This window comes from Branchiostoma belcheri, unplaced genomic scaffold (assembly GCF_001625305.1).
Source record: "Branchiostoma belcheri isolate BF01 breed outbred unplaced genomic scaffold, Haploidv18h27 scaffold26, whole genome shotgun sequence".
Lineage (NCBI taxonomy): Eukaryota > Metazoa > Chordata > Leptocardii > Amphioxiformes > Branchiostomatidae > Branchiostoma > Branchiostoma belcheri.
The window spans coordinates 57999-73892 of NW_017803865.1; the positions used below are offsets into that span (position 1 = coordinate 57999).

At 41.2% G+C, this 15894-nt stretch overlaps 2 protein-coding genes across 2 annotated transcripts in view; both read left to right on the forward strand.

Moving 5' to 3' along the window:
• Positions 1 to 971, forward strand: part of LOC109471780 (probable ATP-dependent RNA helicase DDX49) — a 10229-nt gene extending 9258 nt beyond the window's left edge. Inside the window, exon 7 of the mRNA XM_019771137.1 lies at positions 855 to 971. Coding sequence (XP_019626696.1) covers positions 855 to 971 — 117 coding nt within the window. The remainder of the gene's footprint in view (positions 1 to 854) is intronic.
• A 2490-nt stretch (positions 972 to 3461) lies between these two features.
• LOC109471858 (DAZ-associated protein 1-like) lies at positions 3462 to 15573 on the forward strand. The gene is given in 14 exon segments (XM_019771257.1): positions 3462 to 3595; positions 4412 to 4452; positions 4889 to 4975; positions 4978 to 5054; positions 7060 to 7098; positions 7221 to 7262; positions 8023 to 8133; positions 8253 to 8301; positions 9072 to 9154; positions 10877 to 11006; positions 12185 to 12325; positions 12916 to 13113; positions 13373 to 13492; positions 14702 to 15573. Coding segments are annotated over 14 exon segments (1314 nt in total). The 5' UTR covers positions 3462 to 3566; the 3' UTR covers positions 14869 to 15573.
• The last annotated feature ends 321 nt before the right edge of the window (positions 15574 to 15894 follow it).

Consider the following 15894-nt stretch of genomic DNA (forward strand, 5'->3'; position numbering starts at 1 on the left):
CTTTTCTTTTCATATCCAGAGAAGTCCCCACAGTTTTCCATTTTGTCATAACCTTCAAAGCATAGTATTACATTTCAGGCTAGTAGAAGACTGCAGTACTGTTTTTTAATGAAAATCTCATACCTCTGTGAAAAACATTGTATCTAGAGTTTGTGTGATTTTGTTAATTTTTATTTTGAATTTCTTGCTGATTCTATATACTAGTAGATGCATTTTCCCGCTGGCCGCCACAAGGCGACTGGCATGAAGACAGGATCTGAGATAATCTTTTCTTGGTCTTTTGATATAACTTCCTGTCAGTGTGTACAACATGACTAGCATGGGAAAATATGGGAAACTAAGGCCATGTTGATTTGATTATATGGATGACATCCGCGCGCGCATGAATTTTCGGCCGTTTCAAAAAAAAAAGAAAAGTTTCCAACCACACTGTAAATTGTACAAAACAGTTGCAAAATGAGCAAATATATACCGAAAGTTGCAAAAAAAATATTTGAAAACGATTCCAACATCGTAGAATGCCAAAATCAAACAAAAAACTAAAATGCAAAGAAATGAATTTAAAGAGTAGATTATTCGCCATACCATACCCTGTGTCATTTGTTCGACCTTCATAACAACGTAGATTTCATGAAAGCAACTTTTTTTTTTGCAAAACTTTTTTTTTATTTCGCGCGCTCGCATCAGTTTTGGGGTTCCCAGAGGATGTCATCCATATAATCAAATCAACATGGCCTAAATGGAAACATGAGCAAACACACAAACAGACACTGCAATGACAAAACCTCTGTATATGGAGGTAACCAGTACTTTCTGCATCTTTTGTAATGAGCAGTGTTTTCTCACATTTGCAGGATCCTGACAGATATGAGGAAGAGCAACGGAGAGCCAAAAAGAAGAGGAGGAAGATGGTCAAAGCCAAAATCAAAGCAAGAAGATCAAAATCAGCAGTAAATGCTAAAAAGAAATAGTCTTGTGTCTCCAGTTAAAAACTTCCAGTGTCTGTACTAATACATGTATCATTGACTGCTGTTGCACAGCTCTTCAACATTTTTCTGTCTTTATCAGGATTATGATGTGTAACAGTGGGGTCAGTATAAGCCACCCACTGTTACAGAAGGCATGTTTCGACATGGCATTATTGTTAACTTTGTACATAGTAAAATAACTGCCATTTTCTCTCAAGAAATATCTTGTTGTGGATAAATAAAAAATTGAGCAAGGAGGTTATAATCTCCTTGCATAGAGTTAATCCCACTCACTTGGTTCTTTTCCAAATGTCAATACTGAGTATATAAACTTTAGTCATTACCCTGCCTTATAAGAATAAAGCAATAGAAATGCTGAATGTCACATGTTTCTTACTTTATACAGTATCCACATACACTGGACACACTTCTTTAGGCCATACCAATATAATTTGTTGTTTCTCAGATTTTTTTCAGAAAAAATATGAAGGGACAGGGCAAAATAAAAGAAATAAAAAACAGGCCAAGGCACACCATGGTAGCAGGAAATGTTACGATATGAGCCATGGAGTCAACATACCAGGCTGGTTTATAATCAAAACAATAGATTTTGAACTTTTAGTGAAACGAAGTTGCATTGTTACAATGAAAAACTTTAACAATTAGGAAGAAAAGGACATCGGGGCCAAAATATGTCTTCTCATTGAGCATTTTGGAGTTGATTCAGAACCTAAAATCTTTTTTACTCCGTGAAGGAGGTCAGGACCTCCGGACGGAGTGTTGTAATCGGCTGATTTTTCATGTTCGCAGTCAAAACACTGGGTTCTCTTTGTGTAATCGGCACGCAATTTTATACGCCGTCTGCGGGCATGCCCGTGTTGATGCACGAATGTGTATTTTTGCCGTTGCTGCTTTCGCGGTCAATGTAATATCGCAGACGCACCCCTACAATTACGAGGCGAATTGGAATGGTCCAGAAAAACGCGTTGTTTGGAATAGCAGTGGGGTTCAAAAAAGTTCATGCAGATACGGGGTGGTTTTTATAAGTGGTTCCAGATGTTTTTGCCCATGGTTAAGAGATGCCAAGTTTTTTGGAAGATGTTCGCAGCCAAAACGCATTCTTCCGTACGTCGCATTTCTGTGTAATTTCGCATGTGGTGTTGCATTATGTCCGGGATGATGCACGTCTTTTTATTTTTACCGTAGCTGTTTTGATATTGGAGTAAATGCTTATTTTCGAAACATCCCCATTTCTTTGAAATGGTTTCGTCCGTTTATGCAACTGTTACTGCGCTAATGACGACCAGTCGCGCTGTCCTGATACACCGCGAATGTGCGAGTGTTCCCTGTAGACAGTCCCGGGAGTCATTTTTTTGCACATTCCAGGAGCCAAACCAAAATACGTTCATGAACCGAGTCCAAAAAACCGAAACGTGAAAATCGGATGATCGGACCTGATGTACATTTCTCTTTCTATAGATTGTACACACAATACACACATCTTTAGATAATCTGGCCATGGCAGGTTAAAAAAAAAGTAACCCTGAATCATACTAGATTAGCGTAAATGCATGTTAATGCGTTCAAAACAAGAAAAAAATTGTTTCCGGGTATTAATCTCTTGAATCACGGCGCTGAATATTGACGCAAAAATATTTCGGGCATCGCGCGCCCTTCCCGCGTCACGTGTAGGCATCTCGCATCTCTGATTGGTTGTTGCGTCTTAAGATGACTGAGCCGACGCGCGTTTAAACAATTTTTCTTTGTTCGACTTATCACACTTCACAGAGAATTGTCGCCAATGGCTACTTCTTTTTGTTGCAATATATAATACTTCACGGAGAATTGTCACCTATGGCTTCTTGTTTTTTTTTTGCAAATCAGAAGAAAATGGACAGGTGAATCCTAGAAACAACAAACTAAATTAATCTCCAATGAAGATCGCTTCTTATGGACATCCACAGCGATTTAGTCAGAAACTATTAAATCAGCCTGTCATAAAGATTTTGCAGTTTTAGATTTAACTCCAACGGAGAGTGAACCATATGTCCTTGATATTAATTCCAGAAAATGTTTGTTTAATTTTAACTTTATTGTATAGAATATTGAACAAGCTACTGGTATTGTGTTACGTCAAGAGGACAGAGTATGGAGTTTTCTCCTTCTAATGACATAGTAATGTTCTATCAAACTCCATGGACAGATAAAGTTAAAGGTCATATTATAAATGAAACATGAATCATATAATGTGATATGAGCAGAAGGGTTTTCAAGATGTTTAAGGACATTATATAGAAAGGTTAATCCGCTTTTCAAAGATCATTGCTGTGAAAACATGCAACTTGAAGCGCAGAGTGGATCTCCAGCCATATACAAGGCCCATACAAGTTGTAGCGTTGTTGCTCCGTAACAATGTGGCGTTGCCAAAATCAATGACGTCAGTAATCACCTTCCCGCCATATCATATCACATGACTCCTAACCCCTGATTAACAAGTCAGGAAACCCCTAACGTGCGTCACTTCCTCCATCCATTCTCGGTGAGGCCTGGTGAGAGCGAGTTGCAGCGTCCTAGTTTGTCAATTTTGCAACCAAGAAGATGGCGAATTCACAAGGCGACGAAGTTGGGTGAGTACTGTGGAATTACATAACGTTAGTATCAGTATTACTGAGGCGTTTTCTACAGATTTGGAGCCCCTGATGTTAGTTTATGGACGAATGCCGGTGGGGGAACGGCCGGCATGTTACACTGCGCCATGGCGGTTTTCGACGCGTTGCAAATTTTTAGATCATACACATGTTGTGCTGCCGTTTATCCACGAAACCGTTCCTATATGTATTATAACCAAGGAATATGGAATGTTTAACATATAGATAGTTGTGGTAGTGAGCACTATCACGATTTTCTTCATGTATGAAGACGAAATATGTAAAGGCCACCATGCAAATGTCGTTGTATCGGGGTTATCGATAAGGTTGGATGTTGCGACCTTCCCTGGCCTCGCCCAAGGACAATCGACGTTATTCCTGTCCAAGACAAGGTCGCCCGTCGCAGAAAATTATCCAATGCGTCACATTTTAGGTCACATATGTTGTTTGGAAGGCCTCAAAGCGTCCAGTTCCAGCGTGCCACGAGGTCTTCTGTGGGGGGCGGCGTGGGTTTTTTTAAACAAAGCCGCGACATGTCCGACCACGAGGCCCTACTCCCCACTAGACAAGCACGTGGTCGCGGTATTTGAATAAAGACAAAAGGCGTCTTGAAATCCATTGTGCATAGTGAAGGAAGTCAGAAGACAAGGCTTGCATTTTGTAAGACACCAAGACTGTTGATTTTGAATGATTAATTGTGAAAGTTAGTCGGTTTTCCGGAAGGGGGTGTTTCCTCCGCAACGTTACTAAAACCCTTTGCAGCGATTAAAATTTTCAATCCTTTATCTGTTGCAGGAAATTATTTGTGGGGGGCATCAGCTGGGATACAACGCAAGGTGGGTATAATTGATTGCCATGTATTCCTAACAGACAGGCTACAACTTTATAAAGAAAGACCAGAATGCATCTACTCTACTCTACTCTACTCATAATATGATATCATTGATTCCCTTGTGATCTGAATTGACAAAGCAGTAATGGATCAGATCAGCTTCAGTATGACATTGACTGGTTCAGTTTCAACCCATTTGAGGAGATGCTGAAAATTATGTTCATGTAATAAAAAGTCCATAGTAACTTAAGTAAAGTGTTATATACATATCTGTACTTTTGAGTTGGGACTGATTTGTTGTTCCTGTAACTTGTGTGTGTAAGCAACCTAAAACATCAACCATCATACCATGTTGTGCTGCATTGTATAAAACAGTTTGACATGAAATTGTTACGTTTAGCTTGCACATATTCACCAAGTGCAATTGTTTTCTGTTTCAGAGGGTCTCAAGAACTACTTCAGCAAGTTTGGAGAGGTGGTGGACTGCGTCATCATGAAAGATTCCAACACTGGCCGGTCAAGGGGCTTTGGTTTGTCAAGTTTCAAGATGCATCCTGTGTACAGACTGTCCTCGCTAGTGGCCCACACAACCTAGATGGCAGAGTGGTGAGTGCTGTAAATCTTGAAATATTTGTGGTGGTTTATTACTCCGTGAAGGAGGTCAGGACCTCCGGACGGAGTGTTGTAATCGGCTGATTTTTCATGTTCGCAGTCAAAACACTGGGTTCTCTTCGTGTAATCGGCACGCAATTTTATACGCCGTCTGCGGGCATGCCCGTGTTGATGCACGAATGTGTATTTTTGCCGTTGCTGCTTTCGCGGTCAATGTAATATCGCAGACGCACCCCTACAATTACGAGGCGAATTGGAACGGTCCAGAAAAACGCGTTGTTTGGAATAGCGGGGGGGGAGTAAAAGTTCATGCAGATACGGGGTGGTTTTTATAAGTGGTTCCAGATGTTTTTGCCCATGGTTAAGAGATGCCAAGTTTTTTGGAAGATGTTCGCAGCCAAAACGCATTCTGCCGTACGTCGCATATCTGTGTAATTTCGCATGTGGTGTTGCATTATGTCCGGGATGATGCACGTCTTTTTATTTTTACCGTAGCTGTTTTGATATTGGAGTAAATGGTTATTTTCGAAACATCCCTACTTTTACAATCCTGTGGAATAGACCGTAGGTTTAGGCAGTTGTCTGGTAGCAGAGGTACTGTAAGCAGATATCCTGGTTATCTGGCCGGCGGTAGTAACACTCGCGGTGCTTACCGCCACTGTTGCTGGAATTTGGCTTGTTCCAGGCGCGCTTAATTAGGTACAGGCACCGTAAGACGGTGGGGCTGTCTTTGTTACTAGACACGACCATGATAGTCCGATCTTTATGTGAATGCAATGATTGTGTGTGTGTAATTAAAATGAAGTTAGAACTTGAAGCACAGTATCTTTACACGCCCTGGGAGCAGTAATGGATTTAGCTCTTTGTATGTTTTATGCTTGTGACGCGCCCTCATTGTATTAACCCACGCTCCTCCGCAGCGTCCGCTAGCGCGCTATAATTAAATCCACATCTGGGCGCGCGGCGGGGTCCCCAGAGCAACACAGTGCGGAAGCATTAGCGTGTATTTGTGTCCTGGGGCCGAGAACGCATTTTGCGCAAAGCATGCTGGGTAGCAGAGTGAACTGTCCTGGGGACGAGAGTTTGTGGCGCGGGCGGAGAATGCCAAAACTCCCTCCGTGGCTAAGTTCCTTCCGCGACTAACTCCCTTCTGGGCAAATGTAGAGGGATAACGGTACACCCTCATAGCGTCACCAAATGAGGTACTTTGTAAAGGTCCGTTTCATTTGGTATATATTACCATTGTGACAGCATTTTATACCCCAAAATAGGAATCTTGCGTCTTGTTTTAGGTCCCGATAGTAGAAAGAATGCAGTGTACATGTATTCAGATGGCCGCCGTGTAACGTTACGTACTAGCGAGCGCGCACGACAATACCGCCAGAGTAGAGTAGGTTATCCTAACCCTTTAGATAGCGCAAAGAAAACAAAAACGACAGATTTGCATTAAAGAAAGTTTATTTTCCATAGCCTGGGCTAAGCCACGATCTATAACCTATGGCTTCTCCACGGGCGCTGGGGACGAGCGTGGTATTAACCGTTGCCTAATTATAATGTCTGCACAGTAGGTCTGGCGTTGACGCTTGGGATTTTGTTGAAATATATAAAACTTCACGGAGAATTGTCGCCTATGGCTTCTTGTTTCCAGTGTTCCATCCGAAATCAGAACACGCAAGCATGTTTTTCTTACGATATAGCTTCAACAACTTAAAAGATAGACATCATTTCCACCCTTACCACGGGATCAAATCACCTCCCAAAATAAATGAATTCAGTCATTGCAATGCGCGAAATGTTTGCATTACTTTATTCAGCAGATTTATATATAGTCTACAGTCATGCAGTAAATTTGCATTAGTTCTCTTAGAGTGGAAGAGTTTACACGAATAGAAAACATATTCTAGACAACTTGCAGTTTCATGCCATATATATACTGCAGAGAAGTCAGGTAGTAACATAATGCCAGACACACATTGAAATGTCTAATTTCTCTTTGCAGATTGATCCAAAAGAATGCACACCCAGAAGTCAGCAAAGGGTTTGTACCATGGTTATATCTTACTTGCCTGCTGTTTGTTGAAATTTTGCCTGTTTACCACTAAGATGCCTTGTTCTGGGTCACACAAACTCATATTTCTGTTTCTCATTTTATTCCTTGAGGATGATGACGGAGGTTGGGGTGGCAGAAAACGATTCAATCAGGTCGGAAATGTATTCAGTACACAAAAACTGTAGAGTAGTGGATCGTAGCCTGTGTAGTGGCTGTGTCCCAAACTTGTGCCTCCTGTAGTGCATAGGAGTGATGTGTGTATAAAATGATTTGATGTTGTAATAATTTCTACTTTGTCATGAACAAAATGTTATGTATTAGAAAGGTATTGGTTTCTTCCAGTATTCAATATTGTAAAATTACAGTGGTCTCAAAACTGAACTCCTGTTTGCAATTCTCTATGACTGATTATATCTTCATGGTATTCTTTGTCATATCCTGCAACATTGAATAATAGAAATGGGGGGATGGCAAACAGTTAATTTGGAATGACAACTGAGTAGAAAGCACAACATAGCATTTGAAGTTGCACTGTAATTGGAACCAAGCCACGGTATGTGTATTGAGACAAGAATTGACATTGAAATGACCCCAGCCTCAAAAAAAAAAGCCCAAGATGAGAAACAGGAATACTACATCTGGTGGCCTTACTACATGCACCCCAGAAAGCATGATCAATCTTGCATCAATATATGCATGGTGATGGCAATCCTACAGAAAGTGTCAGAACTGCTAATAAATGGTTCTCTCCATACATCTATTACATCCTTGAGCTTTTAAACTCATTAAACTTGACATCAGTGAAACTTTTTATCATGGTGCAGGGGGATTCCCAACAAATAAAAGACAATCCCAAGTGTCCTTATGGAGATGCATATAGTTGTTGCTTACACAACACTGGTTTTATTATAGGGAAAGGCTGGTGGTGCCTACCAGGGCCGTGTCAAGAAGATCTTTGTTGGTGGCATTCCACCCAACTGTGGAGAGGAAGACCTGAAAGAGTTCTTTGGCACATTTGGCAAGGTAAGCTCCATTCAATAATCTAAAACGGTCAGTATTTTATGTACTACACAGGTAGCACATTATGCAATAGTTACCAGCAGTAAATTTTCTTCAGAGTTAAACTTTTCTTTGTTTTTCAGGTGACAGAAGTTGTGATGATGTATGATCAACAGAAACAGAGACCCAGAGGTAGGTTTCCTTGATAACTTTCACTGAAATATTATTGACTTGTTAATTCTCACTGATTTCCTGTAGGAGTGGTATTATGTAATGCATCTAGACATAAGTTTGAAGTAAGGTACCTACAAGTAGTGATACTATTACGATTACAATACATAATGATACCGATAAGCTTGGCACCTACTATATACAGTCGGAAGATAGAAGTTGATTGAGTTTGATGGTTATGAAGTCTTACGTGGTTTCTGCCTGAAAATTGTAACTTGTAGTCCAGGACAAATACTGTAGTGTATTGCTTTCTTTGCCTGTTGATGATTTTTACAATGTATTATGTATGTGTTTCTTGAGTTATTTTACTTCTATAGGTATACAAGGCTAGCTTACGTACAGTGTCGCTGTTGAAAAACTACTGCATTTCGGGTCTCATCCAAGATACACAAATATCTATATCTCTGTAGAAAATGTATGTCTACTTGCTACAGGGCATAAACTGTTAAGTACTCTTAAAAATTCACTTTCAAGATATAGATATTACCTGAAGGAAAGCATAAACAGTTACAGCTATGTGCTGCCCCAATGTTTCCCTTCAAGAGTTCAAGAGACCAGCTTCCGTTTTTAAGTATAGGGCATAGTTTGACCCTTAATAGAGAAGTCCGCAAGTGCAGTAGTTTTCATTCTGTCAGCGACTTGGCCTACCTACTGTATCTACCAGTGAAGTGAAGTGCCTGTATAAGTAATAACATCGCTGCACTCCCATCCTACCCCCCTTCGCCGGTTAGGATTTGGATTTTTAACGTTCGAGGATGAAGCCAGCGTTGAGAAGGCTGTGGATGTACATTGGCACATGATCAAGGGCAAACGGGTGTAGTTGTAGTTTCATATTTACTTCTTATTCTATCACCTTGGTCAATACAGGATTGTTGCACGAACAATCAACCAACCTAATGATTGTGCAGTTTCCCTACAACACACAAATTTGACTTTTTGAAGCTGAAGAAAGGGAACATAGCTGCTTTAAGTCGTTGGTTATTCATGCAACAGTTTCAACAAGGCCACCCATCCCTGTGTAGAGTAGTTTTCAAGTTTCTAGTTCTATTCTGTCCCTTTTGTCTAGTTTGCATGTAAGAATCAGAAAGGATGTGTTTATGGTAGGGGGCTTGCTTGATGGCATAGTTGTTATTCCTTTGTCTTGTTTCTGAACTATTCCTTTTGCTTTCTTCTATCTGCAGTAGCTCTTGTCACACCTGTCCGAGTGACACCATTCCTCGCTTGCCTCTGTCTTAGCAAGTTCTAAGATGGGTTGCCTTGTAAAAAGATCTGACATTTGTTCATATTTTTGTGGGCCAAAGAAACAAGCATTTTGATCTGCTATCCATAAATGTGCAAACTGATTAAAATTCATTGGCATTGTGTCAATTCATATCACCAATGTTTTTTTAGCCTTGAACAAGCCAATGAAATTGATATGCTTGTTTGTTTGGTTCAGTGTTTGCTGTTGGCTTACTGCAAGGCACACACCTTACACAGCAGAGTAGTCCACCACATAGAGTAAAGCGCAATATATGCCGCAGTTACTGATACATCTAACTAAAGTTTACTTGGAGCGAAGTTACTTTTTTCCTAGGCATTTAGCAAATATGGGTGAAATTTCTTGACTAATTTGGCTAGGTTAGAACAATCCACAGCACTCGTCAGACGTCACATGGACTTCTTCGGAACCAGGACACCACATGGAAGAAGAATTGGCACTATTATTAAGATAGGCTGATTAGACCATAAACAATAAGAATACATAGATCTTTTTATATTGATGAACAATGATCACAATTAGGTCTTATGCATTTTTTAAGTATCTTGCCCAAAATAGTATGCTTGTGACGTGGTTATGGCATAAATTCTCAGTGTCTTGACGTGTGCTAAGTTAAGAAAATTTTTCTAATTTTAAGGGTGCATATGGATACGAATTTCTTATAATTGCTGAAAGTATTACTAGAGTAAAGTACCAGTAACAGTATGCTCCAAGTAGCTTTTTTCAAGTAGTTATAAGTAGGATTTGTCTACCTTATTGATGCATCAAGTAGTGTAATGAAAGACATATCCTATACTGACATCATCAAGACTGCATTCTGTTTGGCCAAACAACCTAAATCTGCGGCAAATACGTAACATTGGAACATAAAAAAGTAATCTGTTACCACTCAGTCTTAGTCAAGATTGAGATGTAACAAGTTATGTGACAAAAGTTGTTCAGTGAAATTGAAACAAATCCAAACTGTACACACTTAGCTGCATGCACTGCTGTTGAAAGTCTCATTTTGTGTGGCAGCCTCTCAACACGACACTTATTTTGTTTATTGAAAGAGGAGGCTGGCATCAAATCTTACTACTACAGCCCATTTGTATATTTGAAAGAAGAAAAATTCTGACCAAATACCTTTTTTCCTTATGGTGATGTAAATTTGTAATGATAAAATATCCCCGAACTAAAATCTGTAATTTTTAACGCTGAGAGGCTGCTGCATGTTAGCTATCAGTACAAAGGGATTGCAGGTTTTCTCAACCTGGGATGTTTGTTTCAATGAAGGTTGAGGCAAAGAAGGCAGAGCCCCGTGATGGGAAGTCTGGCGGCGGCGGCTGGGGCCGTGGTGGCGGCGGCTTCGGAGGCGGCGGCTGGGGTGGCCAGCAGAGCAGCTGGGGAGGCCAGCAGGGCGGAGGTATGGAAAATGGTCGGTGGAAGTTCTGTCATTGCTTCTTACATTCCTCTTGCCTTGTTGTCTTGTAAAAATGTCAGGCTTGGTCAGCAGAACATTTTTACAAGGCCACAAAATGGCTATTAATTGGTGTTAAGTAATTAATTTTGTTATTGACAAAAATTATGTTTGCCTCTGGTTGGTAATATGTTCAATATTTTCAAAAGATAGAGCCATGATCTGTGCAATTTTGTTGTAGCTGCACCATTTGCACCAACAGAAAAGCAGACAAAAATGATAATGCCTATTGTCTTTGGGAGAACTTTCTGTAAGGGATGTTGATGTTGGCATGCAGGTTGACACAGATTTCCTTCTTTCTCTCTGTCATAATACTTTGGACATCCAGGTAAGTGGTTTTGTACTCATCTCAAATGGCACAGAAAGATTGAAAATTAGTAGGAAATGCAACCAACTGTTAGCTTGAAGGAGAAAAGTGGAATCCTTGCATGACAATGCCTCATCCTTGGCATTGATTACTATATTTTCACACTTGACACTTGAGATGTGTTCATAAACCATTATGCTGTTGTGATATTTGTTTGTGCTTGTGGTTTAACCTCAACTGTCAGTCATCTTTTTAAAGGTGCAAGGATTGTTACTTTCAAAACTACATTTCCATTTAACAGAAGGCTGTTCAGTTTTTGTTCTGGATTTCAGTACAAGTGGGTTTGTTTGACTGACATTTGAGGTTAGCTGTAGTGTGCTCACCACTGTGATCTTATTGTGGCTGTCTATCGTGTCTCTGGAACCTGTAGGTGTGTGGATAGCCCAGGGACAACCTATGGGTATGTTGATGCCTACCTTCCCCACCCATCCCGCGACCACTGCCCACTCAATTCTATCATTCCTCTTCACTTCTGTAGCTCAAATTCAGCACACTCAAATAAAAGGCCCCCAACATTCTATCATTCCTTGCTAGAAATGTGATTGTTGATTTCTTCATACTTTGCTGTCATTTTGTCCGATCGCTATTCTGTTTGAAGCGAGGATGGGAACAGAGCAGTGCATGCATTCAGAGTAAAGATTGCCATTTCTCAATCAGAAATTGATGTGCCCTGTCTGCTCTCCACAGTCTTGCATGTGATGTGAAATATCAAGCCACACACAGGGTTTACAATTTGGCTTTCCTATGTTTGTTCCAGGTGGCTATGGAGGTCCTGGGCGTGGAGGTGGCTACAATCAGTTTGGCGGTGGTGGATACGGCGGGCCACCCCAGCCCGGCGGCTATGGCGGTGGCGGCTACGGTGGACCACCCGCTGGAGGGCCACCACCGGGAGGCTATGGTTCGTCTCATTTTGTTGCACAGAGAAAGGTTTAATCGGTTGTGAGCAGATGATCATCAAGCAGTTTTACAGAGATTAAGTTTAAAGCTTGAACCTGCAGTCATACTGGCAATGAAGAAAACCATTAAAGAAAAGTTGTTGATCAACTGCATCCCACCTCCTGTGCATTAAGACTAACGTCCTTTGCCCATAGTGTTGCTTGTCTGTGTTTTTAATGGCAGTCAAGGGTCAAGATGGGCACAGAGTAACCCCCTTCTACTCCACAGGGCTAACATTTCTGGTTGTTGGTTCTCTACTAAAGGAAGGATACATTTACAACATTTGTAGTGCTGTAAGATATTATAATACCAGTGTAATAACCTTGGCCCCTGGCAAGCACTTTTGAGGGAGTGATAGTTACACCAAGACAAGGGCACTCATGGAAGGGTTGCAACCAGGAACATCCCTCAATGCAGAAGAAACCAAAGCATCATAGGCCATTTCAAAACTCGAACTTGGGATTGGGAACCAGATCTAAAAGTCCAACACCAGCCATCATCCCACCTGCTAAATAATTGGTACTAAACGCATGTTTGTGTGCCTTGTTTCAGGCACGACAGGGTATGGCTATGGTTATGGTGGAACTGGGGATCCATATGCGCAGCAACAGGGCTTCCAACAGGGCCAGGGGATGGGGCAGGGGATGGGAACGGGCATGGGCCAGGGCATGGGACAGAACCAGGGTGGCTACGGAGCTCAGCCAGCTGGAGACGCCAACAAGCCTGCCGACTACAACAACTACGGCTACGGTGGGTACCACCAGTCGACCGGCATGGTCACTATTACTGAAGCTGTAGAAAACGGGTAGAGGTCCAAAGTTAACACATTTTCACTGGTCATTCGGATGGTTGGTGATGGGTCAAAATGAAAATCATGAAACAAAATCTCCCCAACTCAACTCCCATTCCCCTGGTGTCACGAAGAGGCTGAAAATGTGGTGACTTGAAGTGATACATTTGTGCATTGAACCCAATCTTGATTCTGTTTTATTTTGCATGTTTGCTGCAGGGCAAATGGGCAGTTACCCACAACAGGAGTCTAGCTACGGTGCCGTAAGAGGCTCAGCAAACTACGGCGGCACTGGTGATGCGAACTACGGTGGCAGTGCAGGTACTGAGCTCTCTGAAGGTGAAATTATTGGTGTCCATTAAGCTTGGCAACGCATGCTTTTGTGTGCCTGCTCAGCTGTGCTTGCACTTAAGTTGTCAGACTCTACAAAAAGGAAGTGTCTTTTACAAGCTGTTTATGTGGGCGACTGAAATGTGGTCATAAACGAAATTGTACTTAAAGAGTTTTCCAAGTTGAGCACAATGCCCAATGCTACGAAGGTGCAAGATCACCAGCTGCTTTGTCCACATGGTAAATAAATTTCGTACACCAACATGTTTGATACAAGAACCCCCGCGATGTAAGTCAGGAAACACCCTCAGAAAAATATTCAACTCAAGTCTTCCTCAGACCTGGCCCTGTCACCAAAAAAGATCATTTTTGCCCTATAACTGTACTGACATCTAGTGTAAAACAAAAGAGCTTAAATCTCTTTGCAGGTCTGGCGAAGGCTGCACAAACAATTCTCCCAACTGACCTCTTTACTGTTTCTTTCCAGAATACGAATATTAAGGGACTAGCAGAAAAGAGGTCAGTTTTGAGAAGAGATTTTACATCCCTTACAAAACTAACAAGGGAGGATGAAAACCTCTTGCAAACTTCACTTGAAAGAAATAACTCTTGAGTCATTCTAGTTGCTTCCTTCCCATCTTACCTTCCACACATTCTGGCAGACAGCTATTTGCTGTGGCTGTCTATCTCGCTGGAGACAAGGCTCAAAATGTAGGCTTTCAGTGTGTACTTGAGTATGAACACTTGCGGACAAGCCAGCTGCCTAGCACATGCTTGATTTAGTCAGCAGTAAAGTCTTCTTTCCTTTGACATCCGTCTTTCCCTCGACACCTTTCTGCTCCAGCTGCAACAAGCCGGCAGTGTAAATGCATAGAAGTGACATATCTGCAGTGCTCTTTCTTTTGTAATGAGTGCTTAGTCTGGTGGCAAGCTTTGCTTTTGTAATGGGATCTTGTGGCATTGCCTGTAGATTGGATTTTGAAGTGGGTAATGAATGGACCCCTTCTTAATGCCTTTTCCTAACTGTGGCGATGTCTTTTGCCCACTGCTCTCTGATCATGTTAATGTTCATCCTGTCTTGTTAGGGATATTGTCTTCATTCTTGATTGAAACATGACATTCATTTGGATGATGGTTTTCAGACTTAAACAGAGAAGAATTGAAGTTCTGGAAAGAAAAAGAAACTAAAGCCTGCAATCCTTCTGTCTTGTCCTACAGCTGGGGGCACTTATGGAGGGGACATGTCTGGTGGCTACACTGCTCAGCAGCCAGGGGGGTACACACAGCCTGACTCACAGGGGGGCTATGGAGGCGGCCAGATGACTGGTGGATATGGCCGTGGGTCTGCCAGCAACTCCTCTGGCTTCCACCCCTACAGGCGATAGACTAGGCACCGCTGTAAACACGCTGTCATCTGCTGTACTCACCAGAGCTTTGCAGCTGAATTCTACAGAGATGATGCAAACATGTGATCTGTGTAAATACAAGAGAAACCACATCGGAAAGTAACATTGTTCAAGGTTAGGGCAGTACAGACATGTGACCGAAATTGATGGCATGTACATTGCATCAGATTGCAAATGTCTGTATGGAGTGTATCAAAAGCGTTTCCTCCATAGTTTCTCATGAGAAAAACTTTCACCCCAAACTTACATCACTTACACGTATCTTGAATGTTTCAACTATTTTGTGTTATAACTGTAAGGAGTAGTCATGAGAATGAAAACTGGTTGGATTTTTCATCTGTACATAGGCATAATGAAAGGTTTGTGATATGAGTAACAGTTAATTGGACTACATCTGAATTTGTGTAAGATGACTTGCTTTTGTAGAAACTAGTGGATTACAGTCAATCTAGTGTGAAGGTTAATTTTCGGAGCTTTCGTTTTTAAATTAAGATAGTCTCTTGGACTGGTAATCTCAGGAATTTTTAGCTCTTCTAGTTGAGAGGAATCTTTTTATGTTAAGTCAGTTAAGAACTAGGATGAGTCAAGGAAAGGAGAGACTATTTTGTAACATGACAACTGTACCTGTCGAACCAAAAGTTGTAACATGCATAAATGGAAAATAAACATTGGTTTCTTTTGTAACTGTTGGTCTGTTCTATATGTGTCATTCTGCAGGGTGGAAGGGGTAGAAATAACTTAATAAATGTAGTGCAGATCAGGCCATAGGAGACCATTATAAGAAAGCTGGAACAAGACCTCGTAAAAGTTGCATGGACCTAGTTTATATTTAAGACTTACATAATGGCCATAATTTAACAAGAAAGGTATGATCTCTTTGACTCCAGGTTTTACCTTATTCGTACACCAGAACACACAACAAACTCTTTACTTGGTCTTAGCCATGAACTAGTTTGGCTTGAAATAGACGAGATGTAGCAGTTCCCATCATGAATTCATAATTTG